Raw genomic sequence first — 19,484 nt, forward strand, 5'->3', positions numbered from 1 at the left:
TTGTGTGATTCTGTGTTCTTGCTGCTTATTTTGTTTATAGTGCTTCTCTTTACCACCATAACCAACCATTTGTACCATTGTAACCGTTCGCACCTTACTTCAACAGCGCACTTACACTTTTCTCTGCCAACCTGTATTTCGTTTTATGCATGCACACTCTCTGTCTACATTATTCTTTCATGAAACGCCTATTCTCAACCTTCTATTTCTCCTCTCTTTAAAGATGGCCGCCTCCTCCAGATTTCATTTTGCATACGCGGTCGTCTTCTACTCTAGGCGACCTTGCGTTTTATTTTCATATCCACTATGGCCGCCGCGCTGACTAGTCTTTCACTATACTAGTCCATCTTCGATTTTTACTATTCTCCCTTCCGAGAGCTTTAAAATGAGACCGGTAGCTCTCTCGGCCCATTACTACGTTCCGCTTACTTCGTGCCACGTTCCTCGAACTTCAGGTATGCCGTCTATTACTCCCGCTTCCGTCTACTTCCTCTAAACCGTATCGTTTCTCTGACGTAATGTTCTAGTGTTAATTCTCATCCTGCACCTAGCCCACTCTCCGTTGACGACTTCCTTATGTGCGTTCTTGCGCCATTTACCGGCTTAGTGTGTTTAGTGCTCTTCTTACCGTGCTGCTGGTTTGCCACACTTCCCTACGGTTTCCTGTTCTATAACTTAGCACGTCCTTACCTCATCACCTCACGCCATGACCGATCGACTCCACTTTCATTTTAGTGGTTCGCCCCTTTTTTCGTGTGTTGGCTCATTCACAATTGTATCCACTGCCCAATCTCTTTTTGACCGATTGATCTTAAACGCGTATATACTTCCTGCCCCTTCCCTTAGTCTGTTCGTGTTTATGATTACTTGCCCCACGTTAATTAAGTAGCCCTATTGTCTGGGGCCCCGCTTAGTTTCTACCTACTCCACTACCACCATACCAGTTTACGTTTCTGGATTTTCTCAGTGTATCCAGTTTACATCTCCTAGATGGACTTACCGCGCTTAGCCATCACCCCTACCACCCTCAGCTCATTCTGTATTTACTACTGTTCTCTAGTACAAAATCGTTGCGGCCATTAATACTTGACCTTCCATTCCAGTGCCTCACTTACTATTGTTCTCTACTTAACTACGCACTCCCTATCGCCTTAACACCACCTGCATACATACCAATAACTTACGTTCATGTTCTCTTTGTCCAGGCTTCATTGGCTCATTTGCACTTTGTTCCCCTTTTTACGTCATTTTCCTAGGTTTCTTTGACCAGAGACTTATCAGGGTCCATTACTACCATTGTCCTCCTCTTACTTTTTCACTACCTACCCAGGTACACTAGTGACAGATCGACTCATAGAAGGTATGTATTGGATGACCTATTTCTCTTTACCTTTCTCTCTTCATTTATACACCACTCATCTATACCTCTTCTCTTCTCCCTTTTACTTACTCTCTGATTCTATTTCTTATCCTTTCTTCTTTACTCTGTACTGTTTCTTTGCGTACTTATAGTCCTGTTTCTCTCGTACCAGCTACAATTGACCTCTGGAGCCCAGTTAACTGAACACGAGGCTCCCGCTCCACTTACCTTTGTTACTTTCCACTTTGGCCTGACGGCCCAGGTATGATCTACGCATTTAGTTACCGCCACTTCTCTCATCAGTCAAGGCACCTGATTAACTTTAGTACTCTTACTCATCCGCGGTTCGGATCTGTCTCTCAGCCCTTCTTTTTTCTTTCACCTGATACACTTCACTTCATAGGCACATGGATTCCACTCCAGACCATGGTTGCACTTGTCCAATTTTGAACTTTGAATTTTTTTCCACGGTAATTCACTGTTTTGCTGTTTTATGCACTACGTCTAGGGTCCCTATCACGCACCAAGTTCTGATGTGTGTTTTCTACACTTACCTACTCACCACACTAGTTCCACTGAGTTCACATATAAATTACTGAGTGTTTTTGACATTCAACGATTTGGAGTCTGTTTCATGTGCTCACTTATGAGCCCATGTGTAACCTCACACACTTCTATATGCCATAACATTAGAACTTTTCCTTTTTTGTATTTCATTACTGTTTTGCAGCCTTGAGGAAGTCACTTGTGTGACGAAACACGTGTTGGCTGTATCTCGTTGATGACACAATGATCTTTGATATCTATAATTAAAGGCTACATCTGCAAAACAAGAACTTGGACTCCAGTCTACTTTACATTTCAACAAATATACTTTCAGGAAGATTTTCCCTGTCACACCATTGAACTTTATACTCTGTGTGCTGTGGCCATCTCGTTCTAATTTGTCTATGGGTATTTTGTTACCCTTCTTTGTGCCTACCGGGTAGTAAGGCACTGGGCCAGGCTGCACCAGACCCTGCTTTCACTTTGACTACTTGTCTCGGTACAACTGTTTTATTGCTCAGATGTGCGGCGCCTTTCACCCTTACTACCCATCTGTGTATATATACATATATATATATATATATATATATATATATATACATACACATACACAGCGAGAGAGACAATTATGTGCATGCAGAGTGAATACTCTTCAGATGTAATGGCTGTTGTGGAAGTGATGTAGTGAATACTTATGTTGTGATTCCCAATATAGTGACATAGAACCCTCCTTACTTGCTCAACCATTCGTTTGTTTACAGGAACATGCACCCCATCCCACTCCATACATCTCTGCGTTATTTCAATTAAATGTGTAAGACATTTTAGTAATAGCGAATATCTAAACTAGGTCATGCCGCATTGTCTCTGCCATTCTGTATCGGCCGTTCTGTATCTGGCAGAGACTACGTAGGTTGCTGTTGCTGACTTTCAGCTAAAACTGTCTCCAGCGGGACCTAAAAATATTCCTTGCTGTGTTCAGTTACAGTAATTTATTGTAGATAGGAAATTTGGAGTGTGTTGTAACAGCAATGCACCTTTCTTCGATTTGTGTTGACTTTGCTCAGTTTGATTTACTAAAATATATCCACTTTGTGATCTGTGCAACTAGAACTACAGTGTGATGTGTTTTCTTATTTTGTTCTTTTTCAGCTTCTTTCCTCTGTGGTGCAGCACAACTGGAGAAATGTAGTGCTGGAGTGTAACTTGCAGAATTGGAAGGAAGCACTAGCCATTTTGCTGACATATTCAAAGTCTGAGGAATATGCTGATCTTTGTGGTATGAAGAGATTCTAAATTACACTAGTTGTGAAGAAAGGTTTGATTCCTTTGAAACACATGACGGCCAGTATTATGTTTACATCTTCCTTTTATTACTGGCAGCTGCCATAAGTGACAGTTCTAGTTTAGCAAATTGCATTTGCTAGTATTCCGTGGAAAAGATCACAAGTTCACCATTTCGTGATAATATTTCTCAGTAAACGGGATCTCCCTCAATAGCCATCGGCGCAGTGTTTTTTGTTGCCCTCCACAGAACATTTTTATGGGCGAGCACAAAGTGCTCAGTCTATTCAGTAATCTCTCTTTGGGCTTGAAACCACGCACATGCCAGTCATTCACTTACATTGGTTCGTGGGCTTGCCTTTTAAAATCCGCTTGCTTTCATTTGTGAAAGGCATGCATACGTCATGCCTTTTCCAGTGTTTAGCCCACCTAAACAGCATCGGTAAAGTACCAAAACATACGAGGCTCCATGTTTTCAGCCTGGAGTCTGCACTACTTTATCTGTTTATTTTACACGCAGCGTGATCGCGCTGCATTTTACATAGCGCGATCGCGCTGTTTTTTTTTTTGGCTTTACAACGCTAATAGCTCTAACTCGAGCAAATGCGAGACCCGTTGCATTTAAAATGCTTGTTTTCCTTGGACACCTCTGTTCTTGTTAGATTTAATCTCTTCCATCCTTGCCCAAACCTTTGTCTGTGTAGATTCTGTTACTGGAATGGGAGCACGTGATCATTAACACTAAACTGCTTGGAATACAGATCAATAGATTACTACCCCTGCAGTCAGTAAGAAGAGTATCTGGGACTTGTATCTCAGGGCTGGATTGTTAATACTTGCCCCAAGTCCTTCATATAATTAATAGTTTTCTTAACAGAGGCTATGATAATTTGCTTTTTTAGGCTGCAAGTATTCGTTTTTGAGCTTGCTCTGTGTCAGCGTGGACAGGTGACTACAGGATCTTAAGTAAAACCCTTTAAGTACAGAGGCATCCACCATTCTGCTGTTTTGAGAATATTGTAAAAGTTTGTATGCTGAGGAACGTGTTAGTAAATGTAAAACGTAGTGTGGCCTTCCCACTGTTTGAGCATCAGTTAAAACATACTAAATTATTACAAAAAACAGTGAATACTTACGAAAAACAGAACTGGATTACAAAACAGCGAGTTGACCCAGTTAAGGGTACAATACAAAATATATTCTTCACAATCAACAAACCATAATAAAGATAAACTAATAAACAAAGTAGAAAGATTTGATGTTGGGAAAAGTATCAAGCACTAAAAAGGCGATAGGAGGAATACTTAGATTTTGTCTAAGCACTGGCAATCGCTTCGGGTAGCATTCCAACCAATTGTTCTTTTGCCCGCCATGCGACCTCAGTTAGGACCCAACCATATGCAAATCAATCTAGTAAGTACTGTATAGCCCGAACTACTGTGCCAGGTCCTCCCTGAACCACAACACAATCAACCGAAAAAACGGTTTCACCCTGGTTGGGGCTCTTCAGTAGGATCTAGCTTAGTTCCAGTGGTACAGTGAGTATGGGGCCCCTGTCTGGGCATGCCCTTGCCACTTAAGGTGGTACATAAAAAAACTAAATGTGATGGGAGGAATTCTTGCAATTTGTCTATCCCCTAGTAGTCACTCTGGGTAGCATACGAATCTTGTTGTTTTGCCAAATTTCAGAAGCTGGTAGTAGAAGTCAAAATTGTCTGACTTTGATTTTGGCCATCAGAGAGCCTGGGCTCTTTTTCCAAGTCTCCACCTGGTTCACTGCACAAGAAACAGTGTTCAACTTATGTCTCTTTATCTTAATACACTTCAGTGCAAGTTTCAACTCGGACTGTATCTTATGCAGTTTGTTGCACAACCCTCAGCAACACGACCATTGGTTTCAAATGTGCACCAATCCTCCATGTGTGTTTTGTGCAGAAATTCTGTATATGCAGGACCCACCACACTAGTGCATACTTTAAAAAGGACTCTGACCAAGACTTTGCTCTGTAGAGTGTCCCACTGGTTTGGGTACATTTGTAACCACAACAGTTTTCGTCCTTAATTTTCTCCTGGAGGATTTTGCGGGGTGCCTTCAATAAATCATGACCTTTTAGGCTCCCTCCAGTAATCCACCATTCTTCAGTTCCATTGGGTTACTAATACACCTGACTGATGTGTTTTTTGAAGGTGATTGTGCTGCGGAACATAACAGCCTTATGGCTTTCTGGACAACTTCAACCAACACCCTCTTTAAAACATCACTGGAAACTCTGGGCTCCTCTGGGAGGCCCATCTCTATTGCGTATTTTCTCTTTGTGGTAAGTAGAATTCAGGTATGATTTGCGTCTTTTTCTCAGTGAATCCTTGATTCACCATGATGAATGTAATCATGCCAGGTAATCAATCAGTCATGATGCCTAGCATATTTAATCTACAAATGCAAAATAGCTACTTTTATGTCTCCACATTAGACAATTTAGTGAAGGTGAGGGTATGATAATGGGGAAAATGAGATGGAATTTCATGTAGACACGTTTATTTCTTAAACAAAGGTCATTGGTAGAATTTCTGTATCTGAATGTATGCCATTCTTGTTCTTTGAAGTTTCTAGGCCTACCAATTGAAGGCACTCATCCAACTAAGTACAGGGAAACAATAATCGAAACAGGGAAAGGTAACAAGGTAGTAAAATAGCAAGATCTAACTGTTGAATATAGCGTTGATCAGCTACATAAGCCTTCCAGGGCACTTGTAATATAGTCTGCTATGACGAATGAGTAAGCGGGTGAAAACACACATTTTAAAATGCGTTGGTCTGTCAGTTAAAACAATTTCTTTAAATGTTTCCACAAAGGTTCAAGACCCTGAATGCTAGATGTTAAATACTTTCTGTCCCTGGATGAAGTTTGAAGCGCCTGCACCTGTTGAAGGGTAACGGATGGACCATTTTGGGCTAGAACACTCAGTGCCATCAACTGGAGTTAGTCCTATAACTTCAGGGGATGAAGCTACCCCTGCCAATCTCAGAAGATTTCTCTAGAAGAATTTAAGAACCCTGAGAAAGTTTTACGTGAGCTAGCTGCCATGTCTGCTTAGCCCAAAAATGGGCTCTAAGTTCATCAGGCATAAACTGTGATATCACGCTGAATCATCACAGAGGGATGACAGGATGGGAAGAAACTTTGTTCGTCTCACGCTTCTGTCCATGTGAAAGCATCCTCCAGCTGTTCAGTCCCCAAGTAAAATATTCGTAGAACTGTGTATTCAGTCATGAGTTGTAGTTGCTCATTACTGAAGATCCTACCTGAGACATTGATACTTTTAATCTTGGTCACAGCCACAAAGCATTGTAAGTACTCTGGATGCATGTCAATTCTGTGGTTCAGGTAGTAATGCCAAAATTGTATTGCAGCCTGCTGGTTGTAATCTCATCTCACCTTTAGCCTTCCTCTCATAACACCTCTGATGCATTGTTTAATGTGTGAAGGATGGGTACCTGTACCTATTTTTGGGACAGATATTTAATTGAAAATAAGCCTTCAAGAAGTGCTGAGCAGGTGTTTAGCACACACCGTTTTTCATAAGACCCACTATCGTCTAGTTAGTATATTCCCACATATTGCCCAACGACCTGGTCTTGTAATTGCTGACTCTATAACCATGTCAGAAAACTTGACCAAAATTGTGCTTTCCAGTTCGGGCTTCCATGTCTTCCACTTGTCATTAGGGTTCCATCCCAAAATCTGGCAGAAGAGACACCCACTGCACCCATAAGGTATTTGCACACATGCGTGTTATAGAACTGTTGAATGGCTTGCTAGCACAAAGGCCTATCGAAAATGGCCTTGTGTTTTTTTTTTTTTTTTACAAAGTTTTATCAGAAGGGTTGAAGCTACACTCAATGAATCAAATATGTATTCAGCCTATAGAGAAAATCTGGCAATGTAATATATTAACGGATTTTACATGGATATGATATAATAGCATCAATCAGAGCCTTATATAATTTAATTCCATAACACTTTTAAAGCTTTTGCTACCATCTATTCGGACTGTGTGCAAGCGTGCGCACATACACACACACACACACGTTTTTTTCTCAATTTTTTACTTTTTACTTTTACCAATTGCTAAACTATTCAGAAAATTGGGGAATATGCTGTGTTTTGCAATAAAATGTATTCTGTTATCCTGCCACTAGCACAGAAGTAAAGATTAACCATTAAACACATTGAAAAAATGTATCTAGGTGGGGAGAATACTGGTCTATGATTGGACCTCAGGGAATTGGAATCTCCAAATTAGATTCTATAAACAGAAAAATGTCTATCCAAAATTCCATAATGTTGAGGCAGAGCATATAAAATACAACCAACTTCCCACTGCCTGTGAGGAGCATTTATGGCAGTTAGGCCTAATTCTTTTGTTTGTCTTCTCAAGAAATGTAGGAGGTCTATGGATAAACCATTATTTTCCAGGTTTCAGGTGTTAAAATAAATTATTTCATTCCCATTTTTTAGCTATTGTAGAACACTAGTCTGAATGTTATTTTTTCAGTTGAATTACATATCATTCCCCCAGACCGCATTATTGGGTATTCAATTAAATGATATACCAACTTCTCTGCAATGCAGGCAGTGGAAGGTCGATCTTTTGAAGAAACGGCATTATTTCAAATGTGGAACAGTGCTTACATCTTGTGCCAGTGGCAACATCTATTATTTCAATAAAGCAATGTTTCTGCCATTTGATAATTTCTTTCTTGTGAGCAGTCCTTGTTCTGCCATCACCACCAAACCCTGAAATCCGGATTCTGAGAAAAATACTTAAAGAATTGCTCTATCCTTTTGAAAAAACATATATATACTTTATATCTTACTTTTTCAGTGTTTTGGATAGATGCAAATAATAATTCAATTTCGTATCTGCCAGGATTTCCAACAGAATATTGTCAAGGCACTTTTGAGGCACATGTGGGTTCTTACATCTGGGGCTTTAAGATGCAAAAGCAGAAAAGTTATCCATCTTTAAGTTTGATAATGCAGGTCTGTAATGGGACGGCCGCCGACAACGGGTCCAAAGTGCTGGCCACGGCCGTGGTAACATACCCCCGGGGCACCCGAGAGAGCCTCCGGGGTATGACGTCTGACGCAGAAGGCGTCGGGACGATAAAAGACAAAGAAGACGGACCAAGAAGGAGAGCGAGTGGAGAGACGGAGAAAGACGGGCCGCGAACGCAACCCGAGGAAAGGAAAAACGGAGAGACGGAGACCGGCCGAAAGGAACCCAACGAAAAGGAGAAAAAGCCCAGGGCGCCATCCGCCTCTGTGGAAGAGAAGCCGGGAGACCGCCAAACAGCCGGCCGCGTCCCCTGAGGGGCGTGGCCTCCTCAGGTACGTTTGTACCGTAACTGGGGTTTTCTGACAGAGTGGCTGTCAGGAATAAGGGGCGGTTGGGGGGATAAAGGGAGGAAAACGGGGAGGTCCTACAGAGAAGGGGAGACCCTCTAACCAAAAGGGAAACCCTAACCTCAACATCCCTAACCACACGTGTAGGAACCCCACAACAAGAAACTCAGGAGAAAGAGAATTCCTGGGATTACACAAAAGGTTGAAGGGCACAACCGCCACCCCTCCTACCTAGCCCCTCACTACCCTACTAACCCTATATAGACTTTTCCCGTACGCCCCACTTACCTGCTTTTGTTCTTCTTTTTCATTTCTGGGGAAACCTGGGCGGCTGGAATAAGGGGGAGACCGGACCCCTCTCGAGGTTGGACCAGACCACGCCGGGACCACAGCAAGAGCCCTGAAAGAAAAAAGAAAGGGGTTTTGAGTAAATGTAACAGGACAAATCTTGTGAAAAGAAACAAGAGATTAACACAGTCCACATTAAACAGAACTCAAATAAATCAGTTATCCTCCTCAAATCTTGCGCCTGTCGCATTATTCCAATATCTCTCTCACTTGGGATAACTAACCTATCACAGTGGTGTCAGAAGTGGGATATTGGAACTGGCGACAGGATAATTTGAGAACATGGAGGGTACTCCCACAATAGCGGACATGATGCAGCAGTTAGCTGAGGGACAGAGACATCTACAAATTGTGTGGGAGGAGCAACAGAAAGAAGCCAAAGTGGAAAGGGAGGCACTACAAAGCGCTCTTAAAAGTCAGGCCACTATCATGGCCAACAACCAGTTGGTACACGAAAACGCGATAAAGACCCTGACTGATACCATTGCAGCCACCCGGGTACATCCTAATGTACCCAGTTCAGTTTTACAGAGATATCAGGAAGGCGAGGATCCCGACGCCTTCTTTACCAACTTTGAGCGCGTTGCCACTTCAGCCACCTGGCCGCAAGATAGATGGGGCCAGTATATCGCTTCTTTGTTAACAGGGACCCTCCAAGCAGCATATCAAGTGGTTAACCCTGGAGGAACAACGCCCTATCAGGACATCAAGAAGAGCATCCTGGAGCGGGTGGGCTTTGACACGGAACATTACCGGGTTAGGTTCAGAAAAGCCAAGTGGGGCCCCTCTGAGAACCCTTGAGCATTATACTTTTGGATCAAAGATTTGGGTCTCAAGTGGCTAGGACCCATAGGGACGAATAGGAAGGATATTATTGAGGTCGTCCTCTTGGAACAATATCTAGACGCCCTACCTACCAATACACGCAACTGGATCAAACAACACCCAAGCCCGGATACTAACACTACCATTGAGCTAGCCTGTGCCTTCCATCGCTCCCTCGAGTTTAAAACACCCCTCCCGCGCACATTACCTAACCCCCTTAGACAGAACCTGGGACAATCCTCGGCCATGGAGAAAAGACCGGTAGAAGAACCAGGAAAACCACGCGGGACGGAGAAGCCCTATGTACAGCAACCCCAATGCTTTAGTTGTGGGGAATGGGGTCACATTGCCCGGTTCTGTCCTCTGAAATCCGAGAAACCTGAACCTATGGAAATAGGGGTTACTAGGGGCAGGGTATTCTACACCGGGGGAAAAGAAACCCAATACAAAAAGGAACTTTCCATCAATGGGAGAAAAACGGTGGCCCTCATCGACTCAGGGTGCAGTCAATCCGTAATTAGGGCAGATTTAATGGCCAGCCATACCTTCACTCCGGGACTCACAGTATCCATTTGTTGTATACACAGGGAAACAAGAGAATATCCCCTAATATGGACTACCCTTTCATGGGAAGGAAAAGAGACCCCATAAGGATGGGGGTGGTTGAACGTTTGGTTGAAGAGGCCATAATAGGAACGGACTTTAAAGACTTTCCGATACTGTTAGACAGTACACGGAATAAGGAGGACCCGAATGCCTGGTGGGGAAGTGCTCCTTTTTCTAAGCTACCCATACAAGCCCCTGTTGTTCGCTATAAACCTACTAAAAGAGAAAAACGAGAAGCAAGGAAGTCCTATGTGAGAGGGAACGCGAGCCACGCTAGGGTAATTACACAGGTCCACACCCTCACTGGTCTCCCCCCCCCCTTCCGAAATAGTCAAAGAGAAGATCCAAGCTTGATCAATGCCTAGAAAAATGCCAGACCCCGAAACCTAGATGATAAGGGCCCCTCCTTTACGATAGTTAAAAACCTGTTATACCGAATCACAAATAGTGGCAGAGAAGAAAAGAAACAACTACTGGTTCCTGAACCCTATAGACAGCAGGTGCTGCACCTAGCCCACAATCAACCGGGGGGTGGTCATTATGGGAGGGAGAAGACAGAAGAGTACCTGTTAAGGAAATTCTACTGGCCTGGGGTCTTTTCTCAGATCAGAAAATTCTGTCAGCAATGCCCTAAATGTCAGTTGATCGACCCTGGACCTAAGAAAAGAGCCCCATTACATCCCCTTCCCATTATTGACGTACCTTTCTCTAGGATAGGAATGGACATTGTAGGCCCCCTTCTACCTTCTTCTAAAGGTTACCGTTATATTTGAGTGTTGGTCGATTACGCCACTAGATACCCTGAGGCCATACCCCTCACCAGTATTAACACCAAAAGTGTTGCCAGTGCCATGATAGGGTTCTTTTCCCGAATAGGTTTTCCCCCAGAAATATTAACGGACCAAGGTACCCAGTTTATGTCCAATTTGATGGCTCAGATTTGTCAATTGCTCGGGATCAGGCAGTTGAGGACAGCGGTCTACCATCCCCAAACAGATGGGTTAGTGGAGAGATACAACCGCACCTTAAAAACACTCTTCAGGAAGTAAATTTCCGAGTCAGGTAAGGACTGGGACTGGAAACTACCCTTAGTATTATATGCCATCAGGACCCATGAACAAGCTTCTACAGGACATAGTCCATTTGAACTGCTGTTTGGACGGCAGCCTAGGACATTACTAGACATGCAGCAGAGTTATGGGAGGAGGAGGAGGATGGAGAAAAATCTCTTCTGGAATACACCAGCGATTTAAAATCCCGATTACAAACGGTATGGGAAGATGTAAGGGGACATATGGAAAAAGCTCAGGAGAAGCAAAAGCGATATTACGACAGGAACACGCAAATGCGAACTTTTGTAGAGGGAGACAGGGTGTTAGTGCTTCTACCCAGTTCAGATAACAAACTTTTGGCTAAATGGCAGGGACCGTATAAGGTGATAGGAGTGGTAACTCCTGTTACATATAACATACAACTCGCAGTTAATCCCAAACGATCTCAGATCTTTCATGTTAACCTGCTAAAAAGATGGGAAGAACTGCAGGTAGACCAGACCACGGGCTGTTTAGTTAATACGGTGAAGGAACTGGAAATAGGAAGGTGTCCCACAGAACTTGCAAAAACAACAAGTGATGTACGGAATGCTGAACATTGTCAAACATTCACCCCCAGTCACAGATCTGGGTTTCATCCATCGTTTTTTTGCTCACCATGCCACCCCCGTTTGGACCCAGCCATATGCAAATCAGTCTTGACCCTGTTCCTCATGGGAACAGTCCAGACCGAACTGCCAAGCCAGGTCCTCACTGGACCGGAAACAAGCATCCTGGGACCGGTTTCGGGGTTTCACCCCTCATCAGCCAGGCTAGCTTGAATCCAGTGGCATGGGAAGCACGGGACCCACGTCTGGGCGACAAAGCTAGCCTGGCTGATGAGGGGTGAAACCCCGAAACCGGTCCCAGGATGCTTGTTTCCGGTCCAGTGAGGACCTGGCTTGGCAGTTCGGTCTGGACTGTTCCCATGAGGAACAGGGTCAAGACTGATTTGCATATGGCTGGGTCCAAACTGGGGTGGCATGGTGAGCAAAAGAACGATGGATTAAACCCAGATCTATGACTGGGGGTGAGTGTTTGACAATGTTCAGCATTCCGTCCATCACTTGTTGTTTTTGCTTTGTCGCCCTAAGTGGGAAGGGTATGCCCAGACGTGGGTCCCATGCTTTCCATGCTTCCCATGCTTCCCATGCCACTGGATTCAAGCTAGCCTGGCTGATGAGGGGTGAAACCCCGAAACCGGTCCCAGGATGCTTGTTTCCGGTCCAGTGAGGACCTGGCTTGGCAGTTCGGTCTGGACTGTTCCCATGAGGAACAGGGTCAAGACTGATTTGCATATGGCTGGGTCCAAACTGGGGTGGCATGGTGAGCAAAAGAACGATGGATTAAACCCAGATCTATGACTGGGGGTGAGTGTTTGACAATGTTCAGCATTCCGTCCATCACTTGTTGTTTTTGCTTTGTCCCACAGAACTTCCCTCACGAAACGATGTACCCCATCGAAATATAGAAAGTACGGTTCAACAGAACAGACAATTAACCCAACTCCTCAACATTCATAACCATGTATTTTCCCCGGTACCGGGTAAAACCGAATTAGTGCAACATCAGATTATAACGCAACCTGGTAATATAGTCAGGCTACGGCCCTACCGTATCCCCGAAGCTAGGAAGGTCATAGTAGAAAATGAAATCAAAAAAATGTTAGACCTGGGTATTATAGAGCCTTCCCAAAGCCCTGGTGTTCCCCTGTGGTGTTAGTGCCAAAACCGGACGGGTCTATACGCTTTTGTATTGATTTTAGACAAGTCAATGCCGTATCCCAATTTGATACTTATCCCCTTCCAAGAGTAGACAAACTCCTAGAAAGACTAGGTAAAGCTAAATACATGTCTACCCTAGACTTAACAAAAGGGTACTGGCAGATTCCTTTAGCCAAAGAAGATAAAGAAAAAACAGCGTTCTCCACCTCCTCCGGCCTGTATCATTTTAATGTTCTCCCTTTTGGATTACATGGGGCCCCGCCACTTTCAAACGACTCATCGCTACCATCCTATGACCTCATACCAGATACGCTGCCGCCTATCTGGATGACATTGTTATTTATAGCGAGACCTGGGAAGTCTATTTAACGCATTTAGACAAAATCCTTACAGCACTACGAATGGCTGGACTGACAGCCAACCCCTCAAAAAGCCAACTAGGATTTAATGAAATCCCCTACCTGGGATATCATATAGGAAAAGGTATCATTAGACCACAAATGAATAAAGTAGAGGCCATCCTACGCATAAATACCCCCACAACAAAAAAAGAAATCCGTTCATTCTTGGGCCTGGTGGGGTACTATCGGAGATTTATACTGCATTATTCCATCTTGGCCGCTCCTCTGATGGACCTCCTGAGGAAAGGCCAGCCCAAAAATATTACGAGTCTAAACCCGGCACAGTCACATGGTTATCATACCTTACAAAGGTGTCTTACCACACAACCGGTTTTAAAATGCCCTGAGTTTGATCTTCCATTTCACCTTCAAACAGATGCCTCAGACTTAGGTCTGGGGGCCGTGCTTTTTCAGAAGGATAAAACCAATGTAAGCCATCCGGTGGTCTTTATTAGTCGCAAGCTTTTCCCCTGGGAACAGAAATATCCCATAATAGAACGTGAGTGTCTCGCCATTAAGTGGGCTATTGAAAGCCTTCACTATTACCTCCTAGGGAGACCCTTCCTATTGTACACGGATCACGCTCCTCTTACCTGGCTCTCGAGATATAAAGATACCAACGATCGCATTCTGAGATGGTTTATAGAGCTTCAACCTTTCTCCTTCCAGGTTTGCCATCTCCCTGGTGATCTTATGGGGCAGGCTGACTATTTGTCTCGGTTCCCGGGGCCTTTGGGCCTCGAACAGCCCCATTCAAGGGAGGGGATGTGTTACGGGACGGCCGCCGACAACGGGTCCAAAGTGCTGGCCGCGGCCGTGGTAACATGCCCCCGGGGCACCCGAGAGAGCCTCGGGGGTATGACGTCTGACGCAGAAGGCGTCGGGACGATAAAAGACAAAGAAGACGGACCAAGAAGGAGAGCGAGTGGAGAGACGGAGAAAGACGCGCCGCAAACGCAACCCGAGGAAAGGAAAAACGGAGAGACGGAGACCGGCCGAAAGGAACCCAACGAAAAGGAGAAAAAGCCCAGGGCGCCTCCCGCCCCTGTGGAAGAGAAGCCGGGAGACCGCCAAACAGCCGGCCGCGTCCCCGGAGGGGCGTGGCCTCCTCAGGTACGTTTGTACCGTAACTGGGGTTTTCTGACAGAGTGGCTGTCAGGAATAAGGGGCGGTTGGGGGGATAAAGGGAGGAAAACGGGGAGGTCCTACAGAGAAGGGGAGACCCTCTAACCAAAAGGGAAACCCTAACCTCGACATCCCTAACCACACGTGTAGGAACACCACAACAAGAAACTCTCAGGAGAAAGAGAATTCCTGGGATTACACAAAAGGGTGAAGGGCACAAACAATTAAAGGTTATCCCGTCGCAACCGCCACCCCTCCTACCTATCCCCTCACTACCCTACTAACCCTATATAGATTTTTCCCGTACGCCCCACTTACCTGCTTTTGTTCTTCTTTTTCATTTCTGGGGAAACCTGGGCGGCTGGAATAAGGGGAAGACCGGACCCCTCTCGAGGTTAGACCAGACCACGCCGGGACCACAGCAAGAGCCCTGAAAGAAAAAAGAAAGGGATTTTGAGTAAATGTAACAGGACAAATCTTGTGAAAAGAAACAAGAGATTAAAACAGTCCGCATTAAACAGAACTCAAATAAATCAGTTATCCCCCTCAAATCTTGCGCCTGTCGCATTATTCCAATATCTCTCTCACTTGGGATAACGAACCTATCACAAGGTCCATCATCTAATTTTGGCACATACACGTAATGATAAACTGGGCTCCTTACCCCAAATCAGCATGCTTTCCACATATCTATAAAAGATATAATATAAGGTACATGGGGCAGTTTGAACAGGAAATTGAACAGCAGCAGCCCAGACATCTTATTCTGATGTTTACTTCTAACAGCGGATTCCTCAATTATACAATGTTCATCGGACTGTACACAGACACTTTATCAGTACTCCTGTGCGCAGCTTGGTGGAGACATGCAGCTCCATACCACCCTGGAAGTGACAGAGCGCAGCCACATTTAGGCGTCACCTCTGGTGCTGACATCAGTTCCTCGTCATGTGACATGTGTGCCCTCATGCACCGAAAGGCAATTTGGGACTGAGACGCAAAGCTGTACATCATGGAACAAAAAAAGTACTTGTGGGCCTTGCATAAGTCCCGCTCCAAGTCAAGGGTGTGGACCTGCTATTGAGGTCCCTCAGACCAAAAGTCAACTTCACGGTTGAAGTTCTCCTATGAGTTTAAGTCCAAACATAGACACAAGGCAAAGTGGCACTCAACTCCATCTCACATCTATCTAATGAGAAGGCACAAGGGCAAGAGCGTTAGTCGGTCTCCCTCTGCTTCTCCAGGTGTTGAGCTGATTCCTCAGTTGAACCTGAGTGTTCTGAGTTCCTTGAGACATCAGCGACATCTAAACATAGAAGCCTTTAAGGATATTTGACACTCCTCTGGCACACCATTGGGTTCCAAGGTTACACAGGCTGGCAATTGGGTTAACATCGGAGGTTCTTTTTTGTGTCTTCTCATCCCCTTGGACCAATCAGAAGCTCCATACTATCTGTGGTGCAGACTTCCACCCCTGTATCATAACCTGGATGTCGCACGACAAAATTACCAGAACGCATATGTCATGCAGGCACCATACAGGCTGATTCTGGTCCTGTTCCTCAGTTAGGGCGACATGCCCTTAGGGCCCCCTTTATCATTTTGGCTGATACTCTTACCAACGTCTGTTTCCACCCAGAGATAATGATAGTGACGATCAAAATTATTTGTCCCCTTATTATGATTATTGATTTCATGGACGTTTAAGAGGCCCGTGGACTTGGTACTCTCCCTTATACATAGTTGAACTTGCCAGTTAGACATTCAAAGGAAGATAGTGTTTCATTTGAAGTGGTAATTCGATGTGCAGCTGATATCTTGGATCTACAACTATCCTTCATTGAGGTTACGACAAGTTGCTGTATGGAAATCTTGATACATGGGCCTACCAAACTTGAGCCCTTGTTTCTTGGTCACTTGAGGTCTTGAGTGCTGCTTTCAGGGGCACTCGGACAAAGCAATTGTTCTTGTGCATAGGCAGGTGGCCAGATGTTACAGACCAATTCTGAAAGTGAAAGCCCTTTTTAGCCAGACTGGTATTGATGTCAGCCAGTGCAATTTGCTTGATGGGCAGATATATGCACATCCTGTGGTACATGGTCAGCAAGATCTTGCTGGTAGTCCTGGAAGAACTTAAAATATCACGGACTCAAACCATTCAGAATGGCCAAGATGGTACCAAAAACATGATTTGTCATAGGTTTGACACTACTAATTGTCTGCAAAGGGTGATTAGCACTTTTGCGGTGCTCTGCTGCCACGCGTTGATATGTTGCACAGGATTTTCTAGGGATGTGCAGGCTTCTTTCATAGATATGCCTTTTGATGGCTCAAGCCTGTTAAGCCAAGAAGCAGGTTCTGCTTTGAAACATTTCATGCAAAGTATGGTCACAGAGTATTCTCTGGGTCTGTTGACTCCTGCCAACAGGTTCCTCGCCAGTTTTAGGAATTCAGAGGCTCTTCTAGGGGCTAGTGTACAGGTGGTGTAAATTTCCTCAGCACGTGCTGCAATCACCCCAGTCCTTTTGAGGATTGCAGGAAACTTGAAAGCCACCAAAGGCACAAGTCTTCTCTGTCCCCTTCCCCTGCAGCAACAGGTACCAGGCTGTTTTAGATTGCTATTTATAGTGCACAACTGGAAAGCAGGATAAGCACTTTCTCCCGGGGTGGTGATTCATCTCGTTGACAGATGGGTCCTCCAATTTGTTCAGAATGGCTATGCCTTACCTTTTCTTTCTACCTTGCACAATCTTTCTCCCACATCAGGATCTTAGGGGAACTCGGTTGCAAGAGGTGCACCTTTTACTCTCCAAAGGAGCCACCAAGAGGGCTCTAGATTCTGAAATAGTAGGGGATTGCTACTTTTGCTATCTCCTAGTGCCCAAGAAAGATGGAGCGTTCGTCCCCTCTTAGATTGTTGTCCTCCGAATGCCTTAATATGGAAGAACAAGTTCAAAATGCTCGCACTGGCCCAGATTCTATCTGTCCTGGAACTGAGTCGTGTATTTTAAGGATGATTTTATTAGCATGAGAACATCATGAAATTTATGCGCTCAGCATTTGCACACTTAAAATAACAAAGAAGTTCCTGGTATCTTCTGCTCCAGTCTTGAGGCTGAAAGAAAAAAGACTGGCAGGCATGAAGGCTTCGATCCCTGGCTTACCTCACTGGTAGTCCTTCCTGTGGGTATAAATTAAACATACAGTAAGGTGGGCCAGGCCACAGTACAATGGCATCATGTGGGAAGGGCAGCATTGTCCTACCTTCTGCCTTAAGTGCTGCAGGAGTGCACTAGTGCAGTGCTTCCATGAGTGAAAAACTGAGAAATGCTGCAAACAGATGTAGTGTGCATGCTAAAGAATGTACAGGGTATCTGTTTACAGCATGCTGGCTTCCCAGTGTGGCAGTCATGAGCTGTGAATCTTTTGACTGTGATGTCAGGTCACATTCCATCAATCATAAGGTTGGGGGTAGGCCAGTGACGAGTGCTGACCCCACACAATCCTGTGACGATTTGGGACATTGAATCATTGGAAGCACAGGGCTGATGCCCTAAATGCCAAGGGCTGCTTTAAAAGGTGAAACTACTGCATGTTATCAGTTGTTGGTCTATTGATAACCCCGGGAATTGCAGACTGGAGTGGCGTTAGATCAGCCGTTAGTCTGCTCATAGACCAGAATAAAAACGTTAATAGGCACGTGCTCCGTGGTGCATGTGTCTCTGGAAAGTGCCAGACTGCTTGGCCCTCGTGTCAGCGAGGGCGAGAGAAAGGAAGTCATCCAGGCACAGCCGTTGTTGCGTAATAAGTGGCATGTAAACAGTAATTACGCTTGGCAATTACCAGCCAAATAACTCTCAAAGCTTGGTGGGCGGAGCCTCATTGTCCTGATTTAACAACTACCCCTCCATCTCTTAACAGGATCGCAGCACGGTTGTGTACTACAACCCAAGACTCGTCGGCCTTTCATTTGCAGTCATTATTGAGCCCTTTAACGTTTAATAGGAAGATCTTGAGAAATGTAAATGCCATAACCTATCTAGAAATTCTGCTATTATCTATGGGGTGATACATACCGCAGTGCAACGTTTGCCAATTTCTTTTATACACATTGGTACTGTCCTGTAAAGTGCTTTGTGCAAACAGTAGCTTAGTTATTGTTAAACCGCCTCCCCCCTCACTCCCGCCGCCGTTTTTAAGGACCCCCCCCCCCCGTGTCTTGTGTCCCCTAACATCGAAGTCTCTATTTAGGGCCACATTGTGCACTCCTTGACAAGAACGCTTGGCATGCAAAGTACTAGTTTTATTTACAGTGCCGCCACTTATATGTTTTGACCGTGCAAAACCTAAATTTTCTTGGGAAATTTGCCCAGGGCACAGACATTATCTCACCCGTTGCAAAAAAAAAACTCTCACATTTGCTGCTTCTGGGAATAACATTGTTTATAAAGGGTTTTAGCTTGGCTGGCTCGCAATTGGAGCCTTGATTCCAATGGCAGCATACTCCAGTAAATGAATTTGAACCCCCCCCCCCCCCCCCACCTTCGTTTGGCAGTTTCAATTGTCTCTCAGAAAATACTTGGAAAAATACGTATTTTTCTGTTTTGAAAATAACAGATCCTAATGGCCCATTGAAAAAATTGTGTTTTTAATCAGAAAATCTTCAAAATTTGGAATAATTGTATGGTGGTCTTACAAATAACATTCGAACCCATTAGGACTCTCTGGGCTTGCTTTTCTTTCAAACCACCATTGAAATCAGGCAA

The 19,484-nt window shown here is 44.6% G+C and overlaps 1 protein-coding gene across 2 annotated transcripts in view; it reads left to right on the forward strand.

The window, feature by feature from the left end:
* The window catches only part of SEC31B (SEC31 homolog B, COPII coat complex component), a 1,228,966-nt gene that overhangs the window by 626,669 nt on the left and 582,813 nt on the right, over nt 1–19,484 (forward strand). For both annotated transcript variants that reach the window (XM_069240364.1, XM_069240362.1), the window contains exon 16: nt 3,059–3,185. In XM_069240364.1, coding sequence (XP_069096465.1) covers nt 3,059–3,185 — 127 coding nt within the window. The remainder of the gene's footprint in view (nt 1–3,058; nt 3,186–19,484) is intronic.

The sequence above is a fragment of the Pleurodeles waltl genome, chromosome 6, assembly GCF_031143425.1.
Source record: "Pleurodeles waltl isolate 20211129_DDA chromosome 6, aPleWal1.hap1.20221129, whole genome shotgun sequence".
Classification (NCBI taxonomy): domain Eukaryota; kingdom Metazoa; phylum Chordata; class Amphibia; order Caudata; family Salamandridae; genus Pleurodeles; species Pleurodeles waltl.